The following is a 19,358-nucleotide window of genomic DNA, read 5'->3' as shown; positions in this document are numbered from 1 at the left end:
TTGGCCAACACCACATAAATGTGTTTATTGAATATTCTGACATGTCTACAGTGGCAGGGAAGCAGACGGGAAAAGTCCGTGCTTGCACACTTTTAAACTTTAAAAAATCACAAAATCATCTTCTCACTGCTCTCGCACACACTTATATGTACACACGGCACACACATATTATGTATGAAAATAATTGTAAAGGAGACTGACCATTACCTTCATTGTAATTATTCAGGTGATCACTTCTCTATCTGATCATGCACCATCAGTTACTGCACCCCCACCTCATCCATCTTCCACTTGTTGTCAAGGACACCGACCTCCACGTAGATCGCCTACAGTTTTCCTAAGGGGCGGAGTTCAAGCCTAGTCAGAGATCAGATGGCGGAAGTGATGCTGCCATTATGGTTTTCACATGAAGCTTAGGGGACCGTACAGTAGGCGTCCATCCAAGATAGCCGCCGAGTAGTTTTAGTTGCCCATTCATTTGTGAGGGAAGAGTTTAATTAATGTTGACACATCGCTGTTAATTGAGCACAGAAACGGCTTGGTATTTTTCTAGGGGCGTTTTCACTTTCCGAAGGTAAGGAACTAGCATCGAGCTCCCATGTAATCCGAGGTTATCGAGCATTAATTGGCTAAATAAATACATAGTTGACATCGCTTTTGTAGGCTTTACCCTAAACATGTTGTAAAAGTAGATCGCCTAATGAACTGAATTTCTAGGCAATTGCTGCGATGTGTTGTGGCTAGCAATGCTAGGTGAATTAATTCGATACATTGTATCAAGATAATATTGACGTCACGGCTGCCTGTATGTTGTACGGTTTATAGTTGTACATGGTTGTTTCATGTTTCACTTTTCATTGTAATTTATTAACAGCCACTGCACTTCAGGAGTATTCTCTCTCTATTCAAATGACTGTACAGTAAATGCTAGTGCTTTTACAGGTGCTCATGAATAACTTATTAGTTGTTTCACCTGCTTTGTTGTCCTACATGCACTGATAGTCAATGCATTTTCTTATTCAGATTAGTATCTGTGGGTCTTTTTGTATGTCTGTTGAACATCTCTAATTCTGCAACCTCCCTCTTTCTGTCCCACACAAATACATACACACAGGAGCCATGTCTCCGTCTGTGCGTCTGCAGGAGATGATCAGGGTGATCAGAGGAGCCCGTACACAGGGAGAGGAGCGTGGTGTGATCCAGAGGGAGTGTGCTGCAATCCGGGCGCAGTTCAGACAGGCTGACAATGGGACACGCTCTCACAATCTGGCAAAGCTGCTGTATGTGCACATGCTGGGTTACCCCGCCCACTTTGGTCAGGTAATGAACAGTGCCTCTTAAGATGTCTGTTGGTATATTTGCTATATTTGTATCCTAACAACTCCCCAAGTCCCTCTCTGATCGCAGATGGAGTGTGTGCGTCTGATTGCCAGCCCTCGGTACAATGAGAAGCGTGTTGGGTACCTGGGTGCCATGATGCTTCTAGACGAGAAGCAGGATGCTAGCCTTCTCATCACTAACTCCATCAAGAAGTAAGGACAGTTTTATCAGCAATTTGACCATGAAATTGGAAGTATGAACATTTGAAGTGATTGCTGCATTGTTGGGAAAGAGCTAGCAAGAAAGGCATTTCACTTTACTTGTGCACGTGAAAACAAATCTTGAAACTTGTATAAGACAGACAGACGAAACTAAGACAATCAGAGAGACATGACTCTGAAAACGTCAGACGGACGGAACGCTGAGACAGTCAGACAGACGGACGGAACGCTGAGACAGTTAGACATACGGACGGAACGCTGAGACAGTCAGACAGACGGACGGAACGCTGAGACAGTCAGACAGACGGACGGAACGCTGAGACAGTCAGACAGACGGACGGAACGCTGAGTCAGTCAGACAGACGGCCGGAACGCTGAGACAGTCAGACAGACGGACGGAACGCTGAGACAGTCAGACAGACGGACGGAACGCTGAGACAGTCAGACGGACGGACGGAACGCTGAGACAGTCAGACGGACGGACGGAACGCTGAGACAGTCAGACGGACGGACGGAACGCTGAGACAGTCAGACGGACGGGCGGAACGCTGAGACAGTCAGACGGACGGGCGGAACGCTGAGACAGTCAGACGGACGGGCGGAACGCTGAGACAGACGGACGGACGGAACGCTGAGACAGACGGACGGACGGAACGCTGAGACAGTCATACGGACGGACGGAACGCTGAGACAGTCAGACGGACGGACGGAACGCTGAGACAGTCAGACGGACGGACGGAACGCTGAGACAGTCAGACGGACGGACGGAACGCTGAGACAGTCAGACGGACGGACGGAACGCTGAGACAGTCAGACGGACGGACGGAACGCTGAGACAGACGGACGGAACGCTGAGACAGTCGGACAGACGGACGGAACGCTGAGACAGACGGACGGAACGCTGAGACAGACGGACACGGAACGCTGAGACAGTCGGACAGACGGGCGGAACGCTGAGACAGACGGACGAAACGCTGAGACAGACGGACGGACGGAACGCTGAGACAGACGGACGGACGGAACGCTGAGACAGACGGACGGACGGAACGCTGAGACAGTCGGACAGACGGACGGAGCGCTGAGACAGTCGGACAGACGGACGGAACGCTGAGACAGACGGACACGGAAACGCTGAGACAGTCGGACAGACGGACACGGAACGCTGAGACAGTCGGACAGACGGGCAGAACGCTGAGACAGACGGACGAAACGCTGAGACAGTCGGACCGACGGACGGAACGCTGAGACAGACGGACGGAACGCTGAGACAGTCGGACAGACGGACGGAACGCTGAGACAGTCGGACAGACGGACGGAACGCTGAGACAGACGGACGGAACGCTGAGACAGTCGGACGGAACGCTGAAACAGTCGGACAGACGTACAGAACGCTGAAACAGTCGGACAGACGGACGGAACGCGGAAACAGTCGGACGGACGGACGGAACGCTGAGACAGTCAGACGGACGGGCGGAACGCTGAGACAGACGGACGGACGGAACGCTGAGACAGTCAGACAGACGGACGGAACGCTGAGACAGTCAGACAGACGGACGGAACGCTGAGACAGTCAGACAGACGGACGGAACGCTGAGACAGTCAGACAGACGGACGGAACGCTGAGACAGTCAGACGGACGGACGGAACGCTGAGACAGTCAGACGGACGGACGGAACGCTGAGACAGACAGACGGACGGAACGCTGAGACAGACGGACGGACGGAACGCTGAGACAGTCATACGGACGGACGGAACGCTGAGACAGTCATACGGACGGACGGAACGCTGAGACAGTCAGACGGACGGACGGAACGCTGAGACAGTCAGACGGACGGACGGAACGCTGAGACAGTCAGACGGACGGACGGAACGCTGAGACAGTCGGACGGACGGACGGAACGCTGAGACAGTCAGACGGACGGACGGAACGCTGAGACAGTCAGACGGACGGACGGAACGCTGAGACAGTCAGACGGACGGACGGAACGCTGAGACAGTCAGACGGACGGACGGAACGCTGAGACAGTCGGACGGACGGAATGCTGAGACAGTCAGACGGACGGACGGAACGCTGAGACAGTCCGACGGACGGAACGCTGAGACAGTCAGACGGACGGACGGAACGCTGAGACAGACGGACGAAACGCTGAGACAGTCGGACCGACGGACGGAACGCTGAGACAGACGGACGGAACGTTGAGACAGTCGGACAGACGGACGGAACGCTGAGACAGTCGGACGGAACGCTGAAACAGTCGGACAGACGTACGGAACGCTGAAACAGTCGGACAGACGGACGGAACGCGGAAACAGTCGGACGGACGGACGGAACGCTGAGACAGTCAGACGGACGGGCGGAACGCTGAGACAGACGGACGGACGGAACGCTCGGACGAGACAGACGGATGGAACGCTGAGACAGTCAGACAGACGGACGGAACGCTGAGACAGTCAGACAGACGGACGGAACGCTGAGACAGTCGGACGGACGGAACGCTGAGACAGTCAGACGGACGGGCGGAACGCTGAGACAGACGGACGGACGGAACGCTGAGACAGACGGACGGACGGACGGAACGCTGAGACAGTCGGACGGACGGACGGAACGCTGAGACAGTCGGACAGCATTCTCAGACAGTTCCATAATCATCAATGTTGCCATACATAAACATTAAACTAGTGGTCTAGTAACCTCTACCTGAGCACAAAGCAATTGAGCAATTGTCTTTAAACCCCCATCGCAGTGACCTGTCCCACAGCAGTCAGTATGTCCAGTCTCTGGCTCTGTGTACTCTGGGCTGTATGGGCTCAGCTGAGATGTGTCGAGACCTGGCCCCAGAGATCGACCGCCTCCTCAGAGCCTCTAACTCCTACATCAAAAAGAAGGTGAGCACTCTCTGTAGACACAAACACACACACACACACACACACACACACACACACGCCACTCCTTTCATCACGCCTTCATGGCCGACCTTGGTAATGCAGAAACCCAAACCAATCCATCTTGAGCACTACTGTAAAACACTGCATTGCAACAGACTAAAGGAAACCGTCATGTGGTCTGAACTGAGGGTGAGACGTAAAGTGATGCGCTGACATTGAAGGTTATCGTCGTTATGAAGCTGATCGTGATGACAATGACATTTCAGGCAGCTCTTTGTGCGGTGCACATTGTGAGGAAAGTGCCAGAACTAGGAGAGCTGTTTACCCCTGCATCTCGATCCCTGCTCTCTGAAAAGAACCACGGTGAGTCCGTCGTCATTTGTTTTGCTTTTCTTATATTAACCAGCTGTTCACTGTCTGCTCCTTACTGTCAATCTTTCTGTGCCTAACTGTGTCCGTGTGGCAATTATTCCCCTCATGGTTTGGTCTGATTGCAGGGGTGTTACATGGAGCCGTGGTTCTGATTACTGAGCTGTGTGAGCGCAACCCAGAAACACTAGAGCAGTTTCGTAAGGTAAAATGCACACACGCTCACCCACCTCATCTCACCCCATTCCATTTCAGTCCCTTGAAAATGATAGATTTGGTTATACACTGTAACAAATGCCAAATCGATACTTGTGAAAAATGGCACACGGTTGCACATTCTCCCACATCCTTAGATGATGATCTGTGATTTTGACTCCTGGTGTGTGTTTGGTCCAGGCGGTGCCGGAGCTGGTCCAGATAATGAAAGGCCTGGTGATGTCTGGTTACTCTCCAGAACACAACGTGGCTGGTATCAGTGACCCCTTCCTACAGGTCAGTGTTTTAAATCATTTATTTTACCAGGGGAATTGGAGTCACTTTTGTGACTGAACATACATACACTACATGACCAAATGTATGTGGACACCTGCTCGTCAAACATCTCGTTCCAAAATCATGGGGATTCATATGGAGTTGGTCCCCACTTTGCTGCTACAACAGCCTCCACTCTTCTGGGAAGGCTTTCCACTAGATGTTGGAACATTACTGTGGGGACTTGCTTCCATTCAGCCATGAGTATTAGTGAGGTCGGTAACTGATGTTGGGCGATTAGGCCTGGCTCGCAGTCGGCTTTCCAATTCATCCCAAAGGTGTTCGATGGGGTTGAGGTCAGGGCTCTGTGCAGGCCAGTCAAGTTCTTCCACAACCGATCTCGACAAACCATTTCTGTGTGGACCTTGCTTTGTGCACAAGGGCATTGTCATGTTGTTACAGGAAAGGGCCTTCCCTAAACTGTTGCCACAAATTTGGAAGCACAGAATCGTCTAGAATGTCATTGTGTGCTGTAGCGTTATGATTTCCCTTCACTGGAACTAAGGGGCAGAGTCTGAACTATGAAAAACAGCCCCAGACCATTATTCCTCCTCCACCAAACTTTACAGTTAGCACCATGCATTTGGGCAGGTAGCATTCTCCTGGCATCCACCAAACCCAGATTCGTCCACCATTCGCCAGATGGTGAAGTGTGATTCATCACTCCAGAGAACGTGTTTCCACTGCTCCAGAATCCAATGGCAGCGAGCTTTACACCACTCCAGCCGACGCTTGGCATTGCGCATGGTGATCTTAGGTTTGTGTGTGGCTGCTCGGCCATGGAAACCCATGTCATGAAGCTCCCGACAAACAGTTATTGTGCTGACGTTGTTTGGAACTCGGTAGTGAGTGTTGCAACCGAGGACAGATGGGTTTTACACGCTAGGCGCTTCAGCACTCGGCGGTCATGTTCTGTGAGCTTGTGTGACCTACCACTTTGCGGCTGAGTTGTTGTTGCTCCTACACATTTCCACTTCACAATAACAGCACTTGACCGGAGCAGAAATTTGACGAACTGACTTGTTGGAAAGGTGATATCCTATGACGCTGCCACGTTGAAAGTCACTGAGCTCTTCAGTAAGGCCATTCTACTGCCAATGTTTGTCTATGGAGATTGCATGGCTGTGTGCTCGATTTTATACACCTGTCAGCAACGGGTGTGCCTGAAATAGCCGAATCCACTATTTGAAGTGGCGTCCACATAGTTTTGCGTATATGTAGTGCATTTCTCTTTCTGTCTATCCATCATTAGGTGCGCATTCTTAGGTTGCTGAGGATCCTGGGTCGTAATAACGATACAGCTAGTGATGCCGTGAATGACCTGCTGGCCCAGGTACAGTAATGAAACCACACACAAGGATTCACACTGCAGGATTTTCACTAGTAAATAGTCTTGCAGGGTTGTTGTTGTTGAATGGATTCTATTTAAGCAATAAATGCCAGAGGAGGTGTGGTATATGGCCAATATACCACGGCTAAGGGCTGCTCTTATGTACGACGCAACTCGGAGTGCCTGGACACAGCCCTCAGCCGTGGTATATTGGTTATATACCACAAACCCCAGAGGTGCCTTATGGTCGCTAATGTAATTAGAGCAGTAAAAAAAAAATGTTGGTCATACCCGTGGGTATGCAATCTGATATAGCACCGTCTGTCTGCCAATTAGCATTCAGGGCTCAAACCTCCCAGTTTATGATTCGATATTTCTATACTGCTTCTTTATACAGGTGGCCACGAACACAGACAGCAGTAAGACTGCAGGCAGTGCTGTGTTGTATGAAACAGTTCTCACTGTCATGGACATCAAATCGGAAAGTGGCTTGAGGGTAAGTGCCGCATGTGATACCATCATCAAGTCATTTCTTGTTTGTATGTATTCACATCTTTTTGAATGTGCCACAAGTGGTAGAGGCCAATGTAGCTAACATGGATGTACATCAGAGGCCGTATGTCTAGGTTGTGTCTGTTGTGTGTGTGTGCGACAGGTCCTAGCTGTGAACATCCTGGGGCGATTTCTTCTGAACAACGATAGGAACATCCGGTTAGTGCCCCCCCCCCCCCCCCTCCTCCTCCTTCCCTCTGTCTCTTCCTTTTATCTCATCTGGTCCTCATTTGGTCCTTCTTCATGGTTTCTAGCCCATTGCTTAGAGGCTTATTGTTGCTTAGAAGCTCATTGTTGCCTGAGGCAGACAAACCTGTTCATTCTAATAAATATAAACACAGTCAGTAACATCTATTCCTGTGATTAGATTCCTGTGAGGCCGTACAGTGACAGACAGGGTTGTTGGGCTATCTGTACGTTGTGGGCGAACAATCACATGGAAGTTTCCTTTTTATCCGTCTGTTCCTGTTGGGATTGTTCCCGTAGGGTCTGTCTGGCCCAGCAGGTTATTCTGGTCTGGTCCCAGGCTTTAAGCGCGTCCTCCCTGTGGCTGGTGGAAAGCTGCTAGACTGGCTCAGAGCAGATATGACCATTCTCTCAGCATGCAGAGTGATCGCAGATCGTTACACCAGATATACGTTTCAAAGACATGCAGTCATGCTCCCCATCAGGGAAGACGGCACACAGCTAAAATGTTTGCGGAAGATGCGTGAGGTGGGAGACCTTGGAAATGAGAGTCGCAGAAGGAAAGTTTGTTCCATGAACTGTATCCATGCACCAGTCGTGTTGATAAACTATCACAGCCCTTCTACACGTCCAGAAACACACACATGTAACGCGTCTTTCTCTCTCATTGTCTAAATATTTTTATTCGTGCACAGGTACATCTCAATGACTTCCCTTCAGAAGATTGTTCAGACGGACCACAATGCAGTGCAGCGTCACAGAGGGACCATAGTGGACTGCCTGAAGGACCAGGATGCTTCTGTCAAACGGTACTGTGTTGATTTCTGAGCCTGTACTGCCAGTTAGCCACGTGTCACCTATTCATGAGCGACAATGGAAGGTGGCATATGACTGTAGAGAATAACAGTATATAGTTACAATCTTCTTTGTGTTTATCCCTCAGCCGGGCATTGGAGCTTTCTCTGGCCCTGGTGTCAGCTGTCAACATCCGCTCTCTGATGAAAGAGCTGCTCCTCTTCCTCTCCAGCTGTCCCCCAGAGCTCAGAGCACACACCACCTCAGGCATCTTCAACGCCGCAGAGAGGTACTGGGCTGGCCGTCACCTGTCTAGGGGGCTTTAAATGTCTCTATGTCGTGTAGTCTCTGTGTATCTGGATGTCTCATTTTGTATCTATGTCTATATGAATGTTTCCCTGTCTCTGTGTCGGGTGTGGTACTGTGTTTCTGTCTTGCTCTCTGTGTCTGTATATGTCTCACTGCTATCTGGCTGTTCTACCACTGAACACACACAGGCCTAGCCAGTAGCCTGTCCTCGCTGTGTGTCACTGTCTGTGTTTGTGTCTCAGCCGCAGCACTGAACACCACTGAGTCTCTTGTCTCCGTGTCTCTGTCAGGTATGCTCCCTCTCAGCGCTGGCACATTGACACCATCCTGCATGTCCTCACCACGGTAAATACTGACACTCTACTGCACCGCAATCACCTGGTGACTGCACAACTTGTTTTAACTACCGTACTACTTGTTTTAACTATGACCAGCTATTGTAAATAACCCCAAGATGTATCCCACTTATATCACCCCACTGTACTTCAAGCTGTCTGGGTGGAAACTAGGCACATTGACAGTAGTACCATCTCTTTTAGGCAGGGGGCGACGTGAGGGATGAGACGGTTCCCAACCTGATCCAGCTCATCACCACAGCAACAGAACTACACTGCTACACGGTCCACAAGCTGTACAGAGCCCTGGTTACAGACATCTCAGTGGTATGGCTTTAGTATGAATGTGTTTGTGTGCCACGCTCTGTCGAAATGGGATTTGTGTTATCAGTCAGGAAAACCTCAATGCCCAGCTCTATTCTCAGCTGTGGAACTGTGCAACATTGTTGGTTTGTGTGTGCAGCAATCCCTGGTACAGGTGGCATGCTGGTGTATTGGGGAGTATGGAGACCTGCTTCTGAGAGGAGAGTGTGAGGAGACAGAACCTGTTCAGGTACATGAGGGAGGATGCTGTGGTTGTTTTAACACAGGCATGGTTAATACCCATTGACAATACAGTATTAACTGTCATAAAACCGAGACAGTTCTTCTTGTTTCTCTGTCCTGCCATTAGGTGTCAGAGGATGACGTCCTGGACGCCTTGGAAACGGTTCTACAGTCACATATGTCGTCGCCGGCAACCAGGGGCTTCGCTCTCACAGCGACAATGAAACTCAGCACACGCATAACACACAACGTGGAGTAAGCATCATTAACTCACACCCCTCAGAACACTGCTGCAACCGGTAGACAGCAGCTACTGAAAACTGCTTTGTCAGTTTTGCCCACTGCGTGGGGGGTCTTGGGACTTGTGACTCTCATTGCTGATGTAGAGAATTACTAAAATAGCTCTTGTTTCCTACTGCTATTCCTCGTCCCTGTCCGGCAGTCGCATTAGGAGCATCGTCAGTATCTACGGCAGCTGCATCGACGTGGAACTCCAGCAGAGGGCAGTGGAATACAACGCTCTGTTTAAGAAATACGACCACATGAGGTAGTCCATATGTATATACATACAGTATATTGTCAGTGATAGCCAATGATGTATACATATATTGTTATATCTATGAATACAACACTGAGGGGAAATGGCAGCCCCTCAGTGACTCAGTTATGGTCTTCATCGTGGTAGCCACTTTTGCTTTGCCCATTACACTGCTAAGAGAGCTCTGTGTTCGCAGGGCTGCTGTTCTGGAGAGAATGCCAGTGATTGACAAGAGCTCACCGGGACATACCAATGGAGAATCAGCAGGGGGGTCTATCAAAGAGATGGAGCCAACCAAACGGACACAGGAAGTAGTATTACCCCAGGAACCTGCTAACCAGGTAAGGGATGAAAAGGACTGCAATAAACTTTGGTAGTTCAGCTATCTTAATATGAAGTATAGACTTTACTTATTGTGTCCTTTCTCAAGCTGAACCTCTCAAAAGTAACTCGATGTGGAATATTTCCCTCATTTTCTCTTGTCAAGGTGTGTGATCTGTTGGACCTGCTAGGTGGTTCTGGGGAGCCTCCCCAGCCCAGCCCCGCCCTGTCCACCACAGCGTTAGGCCCTGTTAGCAGCACAGCTGGGGGAGACCTACTGGACCTGCTAGGAGGCCTGGACGTCACACCTGGTGAGACACGGAGCTGCTGAGTGAGAGTGAACGAGAAACAGAGATGGGGGTTTTCAGAGAGATGAACAAAGCCATCATTAAGCCATCAGAAAAACATTATGAAGATGTACTTGTTTGGGATTTTAGAATGAACACACCAGTAGCTTTATGCAAAAGATACAGCACATCTTCATAATGTATTTAATGATGGTCTGTTTTCTGGTGCTGAATTTCAGGAGCCCCCAGTGTGACCGATGTTTCTTTGTGTTTCCATAGTGCCACCTAGTGTTATAGTGTATGAGAAGAACGGTGTGACACTGAAACTACAGACTGACAAACAGACAGACACGGGCATGACCATTACCCTCACTGCCACCAACTCTACTGACAGGGACATCACCAGCCTCACCCTGCAAGCAGCAGTACCCAAGGTCTGTCGGTCTGTCTTTGGGTCCGCCTGTCAGACTACCTTACTTACCTTATTTGGTATTCCAAACTTGTATGTCATGAGTAGGCCCCTCTAGACCATGTGACCAGACCAGGAAAAACTCTGGGCCCTAGTTATAGGCTATTCATGACCTTTGTCTCTCACTTCCATCCACCTCAGAGCGTCCAGTTACAGATGAAGGCTCCGAGTGGTGACGTCATCCCCACACACGGCTTAGGTCAGGTGACCCAGACTGTGCTCCTCAACAACCCTAACAAGGTGGGTTTTCGTTCAGTCTGTCCGTGGTTGCCACACTCACAATGAACTAAACATTCACTTCCTTCCCAACCAGGTGAGTCTGAAAATGAGGGTGCGCGTGTGCTACACCAGCCAGGACGTTGTCTGCCAGGACACGGTGCAGATCGACTCATTTCCCAGCCCCGCCTGGTAATGACAGCTGAAAGCAACCAGTCCATCAACGCTGACATCAGACCATGGAAGGATCGACAGCCGACCAGGCCCAGGAGTGGGGATCCATTCTACCTGACAGCTGCCTGTCAATCATACACAGAGAGAATCCTCTCTGTCAATCAACTATTCTACAGTACAACCTGATGTTTTTCCAAATGACTCTTCTCTTATTTTTCTAAATGGCTGACCCTCAAGAACTGTGGAAAATGTCCCCCTACAGTTGGCAGGGATATAGATAAACTCTTGATACTGTCACCCTAAAAGCCATTGTCACCATGACCTTTTCAGCTTCTGATTGGACTACTGGTATTACATTTCCCATAGCATAACCAACAGTATTAATGGCACTATCTTTGTTGTGTATTTGGTGTCACATCAACCAACAATAGTAATATGCAGCTGTCTGCCTGGCTCTTTGGGACTTGTCCAATCAGAAGATAAATCTATCCTGAGAACTGTGCAACCAAGACTGTCCGCCGGGATAATCTTTTAAGAGAGTACCTTTGAAGTCTTGACCCATGCAACCGTGACAACTTTTCTTTCACTCCAGGACTACTTACCTACCTACTGTTGTGGCTCACTGTTACAGTTCCCTCTCGTCAATCTGAGCCACGTGATTAGCATCCCCTAACACTACGCCTTATCCATACTTACATACATACGGTACATGCCTTCCATTGATGTACTCTCCTCCTCCCTACCTCTATTTACCAACTGCTTCTCTCTTCCCCTGTGCCTGTCACTCAGAACCCCTTTTGGACCTGAGGTATTATCATGTATGTGTGTATATAGACTTTATTTTGAGGTGGGAGTTGCTGTTTTATCTGTGAATGATGTGTAGTACCGGGAAAGAGAATTCAGTTTGTGTGCATTGCCTTTGACATTTGTAATTAAAGGTTATCAAATTGAATTATGAATGCATTATTTTCAGAGTTCATAACTGCCTCTATGGAAAGTTGTTTTACAAGGCACTGCTAAATGACACACTCGTGCAATAGCAGCCATGCATGTACTTCAAAAGACAAACAGTACATTTCACCTTTTATTCACAAGCAAAATTCACAAGCAAAAACAAACTCTCTCACTGTGTCCCACTTACTTAAATTCCAACAGTGTATGGGTGGTTACAAAAACAGAGGAATTATAGCAGTCCAAATTGCAACATGGTGTGACGATGACAAACTCTGCCCACTAGGCGATGAGGTGTATGCTGGAACAGTGGCAGACTAGCCCTCCTCTTAGCGCCAGGACCAGATGCAGCACTGAGCCTCCCTGGATCTTGTAGTCCGCAGCTGTCTTCTCATCGTTCCTGAGAGGGATGGGATTAAGTCAGAGCAGATAAAACAAGTGTTGCATCCAAGATGTAATGCTGCCACTTGATTAACACTAGAACCACCCTAAACCAACAGTGTTTGATTTTGTAAATAAAGGAAATCAGTCCTGCCAAAAAAGCTATGTCCTGCTCCTTCCCTGTTGTATTTTACATTGCTCATTTGTCAGAATTTTGTTTATCACAAACATTAAAAAAATTCACACCTATTCCCAACTTAACCTGCCAAGACAATGCTCTGTAAGACGTTGGTACCCAGCCAGGTGCTGATGCGTGTCACTCTCCTCACTAAATTAACGACGAATTGATGAATGGACGATAATTGTGCACTTCACAACTGAATTTAAATTGACCGTGCTCCTTGCGGGTATATCATTCTTTCACGTTTTACTTTGTAAAAAGAAGCTGTTACAGCACTGATCTTATTTACTAGAACGGAAAGCATGCTACGTGTTGCAGTAGGTCCTTAGAATAATGCCAAACATATCCTTGAATATCCAAGTTGTTGAGCCAAGGGACTCAAACGATGCCAGCCCACTGAATGAATGGGCGATAATTGCACATTCCTTCACAATCTAATTTAAAATAGGCCTAACTAAATGATAAGGAGGGCGAACAGGTTGATTTAATTTAGAACAATAATAGTGTAATGATGAGTTTGTGTTATGCCTATTTATCGACGTTGGCTCTCATTTTAATAATTTGACCGCGTGCTTTGCTGGTTGATACGGGACTGTTTTATTTACTATAACTATTATTAAATCGTATTTATTGTAAGGGCAACAAAAACATGCTACGAGTTGCATTAGGCTTTTAGAATAATGCAAAACACATCCTTGACTCTATCCAAGATGATGAGCGAGGGGAAAGAAACGATGCCAGTCAGCCTACGCAGCCAGCCCATCGAAACTACACCTAAACTACACCGAAACTCATTTCACACGTAATAAGACAGCCTATAGACAAGATTAAATTGACAGTCTGAGTGACAATATTATCAGTTGCCAAATTGCACAGAGACGGGCACATTTTGTAATTGACAGATGCAGGGAAAGTAGCATCACTTCATCAAATCATCACATGCAGGTAAAACGTTTTGATTTCTATATTGTATCAGAAAGATCATATTGTGCAGTTTCTGTGACGCTTACGTTTGTCAAATAACGCAAAATTCAAGAAGTGCAACTCTATTTCCAAATTTCACTTTTTAAAAGAATATCTGCTGTCCATGCAGTCAGCACATGCCCACTAGGGGGCAGCATTTCTCTGGCTACTAAGCAAAGATAAGTAACATAATAAACTTAAAATATGGTATTCTGTTTTCGTTTAAATAAATATTCTTATTTTCACAATGTTTCTGTAGACCTGACAAAACTAAATTATGAAGGACTTATTTGTGATGGACTTGAACTAGTGTTTCTTAGTTTTGACAAACTGATGAAAATGCTATTACGCTCTTTGAAATAATTGTTTAGTATTCCAATGTTAGCTAAGACCTTTATAAGCCCACCCAAATGATTATTCTTCTGATTACATATATTAAATGTATTTATTAGACTGTTATAATGTTGATGGGTCATTGGCTGGAAGTGTCGAAAATTGGCTTTAGGTCTATGTTTTTCACGAGGACGTCGTAGAATAATTTAAAACATATCCATGACTAACAAATAACTATTGATGTTATATTTATACATGGATATTGAGGCTTTGATTAAGAAGTTGGAACTCTTCGCTGTCTGCATCAAAAAGGACAACACACAGGTCTTTCCATCATTGTATGATTTTTTTTGTGTGCAAATGAACTCAAGCTTACGGACAATGTCAAATGTGACCTGAGTGAGTTGGGAGGCCAATTGCGAAATTGCAACAAGCGGTTCGGTCAAAATTTAATTTAATCAGAAGCCACTCCCAGATTTCTGGATTGGGCTGCGCTCAGAGTATCCTGCCTTGGCAAATCGGCTGTTAAGACACTGATGCCCTTTGCAACCACGTACCTATGTGAGAGTGGATTCTCGGCTCTCACTAGCATGAAAACTAAATACAGGCACAAACTGTGTGTGGAAAATGATTTAAGACAGACTCTCTCCAATACAATCCAACATTGCAGAGTTATGTGAATCCTTTCAAGCACACCCTTCTCATTAACCTGTGGTGAGTTATTCACAATTTTCGATGAACAAGATGGTTAAATAAAGAGCAAAATAATTTATTATTATTATTATTTGTGCCCTGGTCCTATAAGAGCACTTTGTCACTTCCCACAAGCCGGGTTGTGACAAAAACTCACACTCATTCTTATGTTTAATAAATGTATTATATAGTGTGTGTGTCTGGCAGGCTTACAATGATGGCAAAAAACAACATTTGAGAGTGCGCTGACCCTGGTGCTAGAGGGGGTACGCAACTGGAGGTTGAATGTTTGAAGGGGTACGGGACTATAAAATGTTTGGGAACAACTGCTCTAGAGGTTACTTATAGGCAGAAAGACCAGGCGCTTCTGGTGTTAAAGGGAGCAGATGTTTCATGACAAGATTGTGATGGAAGGGTTTATCACTTACATCTGTTTTCCACTGTAGATGAGTCTTTGTTGTTGAGGTGGAATCCCCTCTTTCTCCTCCACCCTTTCTTTAATTCTCTCCACCTTCATACGTGTACAAGAGAGCATATAAGCACATCATTACTGGACATGACTCTCCAATGTATTACTGACATGGGTAACTTAATCCTTATATTACACATAGAAAGAAAATACATTAGATTAAAATCAACCTTCAAAGTAATGATGTTTCATACCTTGTCTGTGGGCTCAATGTCGATCTCTATTTCTTTGCCAGTGAGAGTCTGAGACAGAAAAATTACGTTAACTAGCTAACTAACGTTACGTAGCTAGCTAGTTAGCTAACATGGCTGTTGTAACAACATTGTAGCTATACGGGGATGACGGTTCAAAGTCAATGACCTGTAATGTCCACTATATAACTAGCGCTGTTCAGATCAATACATTTACCAAAGATATGTATAACTAACATACATGTACGTTACGTATAATATTACAATCCAACTAACGTTAGCTCGACGATGGTGAGATACGACCATAAAGTCTGTAAACTAGAGGGCATAGCCACAAATTAAATGGCTGGTCTTACCTTAACCTTGATCAGCATTTTGACCTTAAATACGTTTTAAATCAATTTAAGATTAAATACCTAATCCACAATTATAGTTTTGTGGTATTGTTGTCAAATTGAGCAAACCTTCAGATTAAACTTTACTTCCTGTGTAAGTCACTGTTCCGTCCGTTGTCCATCTACCGTATTTTGTGAGACAAAGGTTCCGCTTTGCAAATAATTACTTTCTGGGAAAATACTGTATGTGACTGTTATAAAGTTAACTTTAAAAAACGTTGTGCACGGGGGCATTTTCATGTTGTTACAGCAAAGGGCCATTCCCAAACTATTGCCACAAAGTTGGAAGCACAGAATCGTCTAAAATGTTATTGTATGCTGTAGCGTTAAGATTTCCCTTCACTGGAACTAAGGGGCCTAGCCCAAACCATGAAAAACAGACCCAGAACATTATTCCGCCTCCACCAAACTTTACAGTTGGCACTATGCATTCGGGCAGATAGCATTCTCCTGGCACCCAGAAAGATCCAGATTTGTCTGTCGGGTGGTGAAGCGTGATTCATCACTCCAGAGAACCCGTTTCCACTGCTCCAGAGTCCAATTGCGGTGAACTTTACACCACTGGCATTGCGCATGGTGATCTTAGGCTTGTGTGTGGCTGCTCGGCCTTGGAAACCCATTTCAATAAGCTCCCGACTAACATTTCTTGTGCTGATGTTGCTTCCAGAGGGAGTTTGGAACTCGGTAGTGAGTGTTGCAACCGAGGACAGAGGCCCCCCCCCCCCCCACCAAGCAGGCAAACATTTATTGTGGCCCCCATCTTGATGGTGGAGAGAAATATTTACGTTTTAAAGGGAATTTGCAATTCTACTAATTTTGCCATGGAGCGGAGAGATAATTTTGCAGTTTTACAACAAATTTCAAACAATTCTACTCATTTTGCCATGGGACAGGGAGAAACTTTTCAGTTTTAAAGCACATTTCTGCGGTTCTACAAATTTTGCCATGCGGCGGAGAGAAACTTGAGCAATTCTATAACAAATTTCATGCAATTCTTCTAATTTTGCCATAGGGTGGAGAGGAATTATTGCAGTTTTAAAGGGCAATTCCGCCACTTTTCAACCTCATATTCATCATCTTCCGCACCAAACCAGTGTCTACCTATGTAAAAACATTGCATTTCTATCAAATCAAATCAAATTTATTTATAAAACCCTTCTTACATCAGCTGATATCTCAAAGTGCTGTACAGAAACCCAGCCTAAAACCCCAAACAGCAAGCAATGCAGGTATAGAAGCACGGTGGCTAGGAAAAACTCCCTAAAAAGGCCAGAACCTAGGAAGAAACCTAGAGAGGAACCAGGCAATGAGGGGTGGCCAGTCCTCTTCTGGCTGTGCCGGATGGAGAACATGGCCAAGATGTTCAAATGTTCATAGATGACCAGCAAGGTCAAATAATAATAATCACAGTGGTTGTCGAGGGTGGAACAGGTCAGCACCTCAGGAGTAAATGTCAGTTGGCTTTTAATAGCCAATCATTTAATAGCCGCAGGCAGAACAGTTGAAACTGGAGAAGCAGGACGGCCAGGTGGACTGGGGACAGCAAGGAGTCATCAGGCCAGGTAGTCCTGAGGCATGGTCCTAGGACTCAGGTCCTCCGAGAGAGAGAAAGAAAGAAAGAAAGAAAGAAAGAAAGAAAGAAAGAAAGAAAGAAAGAAAGAAAGAAAGAAAGAAAGAAAGAAAGAAAGAAAGAGAGAATTAGAGAGAGCATACTTAAATTCACACAGGACATCGGATAAGACAGGAGAAGTACTCCAGATATAACAGACTGACCCTAGCCCCCCGACACATAAGCTACTGCAGCATAAATACTGGAGGCTGAGACAGGAGGGGTCGGGAGACACTGTGGCCCCATCCAACAATACCCCCGGACAGGGCCAAACAGGAAGGATATAACCCCACCCACTTTGCCAAAGCACAGCCCCCACACCACTAGAGGGATATCTTCAACCACCAACTTACCATCCTGAGACAAGGCCGAGTATAGCCCACAAAGATCTCCGCCACGGCACAACCCAAGGGGGGGCGCCAACCCAGACAGGAAGATCACGTCAGTGACTCAACCCACTCAAGTGACGCACCTCTCCTAGGGACGGCATGGAAGAGCACCAGTAAGCCAGTGACTCAGCCCCTGTAATAAGGTTAGAGGCAGAGAATCGGCCAGGCAGAGACATTTCTATGATCGGTGGTTAAAAAGATAAGGTCCTAAAACAATGCTTCTTTGGACAAGTCTCTGAATGTCCTTGAGTGGCCCAGCTAGAGCCCGGACTTGAACCCGATCAAACATCTCTGGAGTGACCTGAAAATAGCTGTGCAGCAACGCTCCCCATCCAACCTGACAGAGCTTGAGAAGATCTGCAGAGAAGAATGGGAGAAACTCCCCAAATAGAGGTGTGCCAAGCTTGTACCGTCATACCCAAGAAGACTCGATGGTCTGAATACTTATGTACATTTCTGTACATTTTCAAAAATTTCTTTAAACCTGTTTTTGCTTTGTCATTATGGGGTATTGTGTGTAAATTGATGAGGGGGAAAAACTATTTACTCAATTTTAGAAAAAGGCTGTAACCTAACAACATTTGGAAAAAGTCATGGGCACTGTATATTGACCCAATGTATGCTATCTTGGATCCCTCAAAGACTGTTCCTCCTATTCCCCAGATGACTGGAAATAAACATATATATATTCAACCAACCTGACTAACAGACCTGACTTAAGGCCTAAACCTGCTGCTATTGAATCACCCAATTGTGTGTTTACAAAAGGTAACTATCTATGGGGTGCAGTGTTAATCCAGTTTAGCTTTTGTCACCTTTTCAACTCAAATAATTAATCCAAACATTCCCCCTTGTTTGTAGACCTGAGGGGTGGATGCCCCTGCTACCTATCCCTGCATCTGGTAGTGCCGAGGCTCATGGAGGATTGGTTTTCCACATTGCAATCCTTAATGGTGAGTGTGACTCAGATACCCTAGAAGAGGAGATGCTGCCCACAACTGGTTCAAATCTAGCTAGCAGATTGATGCCCCATTAGTCGTTACAGGACAGGTACTGTTTGGCGTAGCACAGAGAATTTTTGACCAACATTAACTAAGCGATAATATCTCCGTTCTCGATTTGGCCAAACATGCATCTTCTAAAATGTCTGTGTCCAATTTCAGGTGGTTCATGAGCCACCTGGAATTGGACACAGACATTTTAGAAGATGCATGTTATGAAAATTTATATTTTTTCATTGCTCCATGAAGTAATCAGACAATGTGTACGCCCCCATCTTGTCTTTTTCAGATCTTCTCTTATTAATAAAGACAGGTGAGTCCACCCCAAAGTGCCTCATGTCATGATGACTCTCGCCTGTCTCGATCAATGACAGAAGATTTGAATGGCGGCATACACATTGTTGGATTACTTCATGG

At 46.5% G+C, this 19,358-nt stretch overlaps 2 protein-coding genes across 2 annotated transcripts; one reads left to right on the top strand and one right to left on the bottom strand.

Annotated features, from left to right (window-relative positions):
• Positions 1-369: 369 nt before the first annotated feature.
• Positions 370-12,337, top strand: ap1g2 (adaptor related protein complex 1 subunit gamma 2). The gene is made up of 22 exons (XM_071377292.1): positions 370-574; positions 1,115-1,320; positions 1,408-1,532; positions 4,286-4,427; positions 4,694-4,790; positions 4,925-5,001; positions 5,193-5,288; positions 6,580-6,660; positions 7,055-7,153; positions 7,313-7,368; positions 8,091-8,204; positions 8,339-8,479; positions 8,790-8,844; positions 9,039-9,161; positions 9,298-9,387; positions 9,508-9,635; positions 9,823-9,927; positions 10,115-10,259; positions 10,406-10,550; positions 10,806-10,960; positions 11,137-11,235; positions 11,309-12,337. Exons 2-22 carry the CDS (start codon positions 1,120-1,122, stop codon positions 11,405-11,407), a joined length of 2,373 nt encoding a protein of 790 aa, XP_071233393.1. The 5' UTR covers positions 370-574; positions 1,115-1,119; the 3' UTR covers positions 11,408-12,337.
• Positions 12,338-12,456: 119 nt separating this feature from the next.
• LOC139560476 (ubiquitin-like protein NEDD8) lies at positions 12,457-16,108 on the bottom strand. Its single transcript, XM_071377293.1, has 4 exons — positions 15,904-16,108; positions 15,551-15,598; positions 15,316-15,398; positions 12,457-12,736 (listed from the first exon to the last, which is right to left on the bottom strand). Exons 1-4 carry the CDS (start codon positions 15,919-15,921, stop codon positions 12,619-12,621), a joined length of 267 nt encoding a protein of 88 aa, XP_071233394.1. The 5' UTR covers positions 15,922-16,108; the 3' UTR covers positions 12,457-12,618.
• Positions 16,109-19,358: the final 3,250 nt, after the last annotated feature.

Source organism: Salvelinus alpinus, chromosome 30 (genome assembly GCF_045679555.1).
Source record: "Salvelinus alpinus chromosome 30, SLU_Salpinus.1, whole genome shotgun sequence".
Lineage (NCBI taxonomy): Eukaryota > Metazoa > Chordata > Actinopteri > Salmoniformes > Salmonidae > Salvelinus > Salvelinus alpinus.
This window is presented reverse-complemented; position numbering and strand designations above follow the sequence as displayed.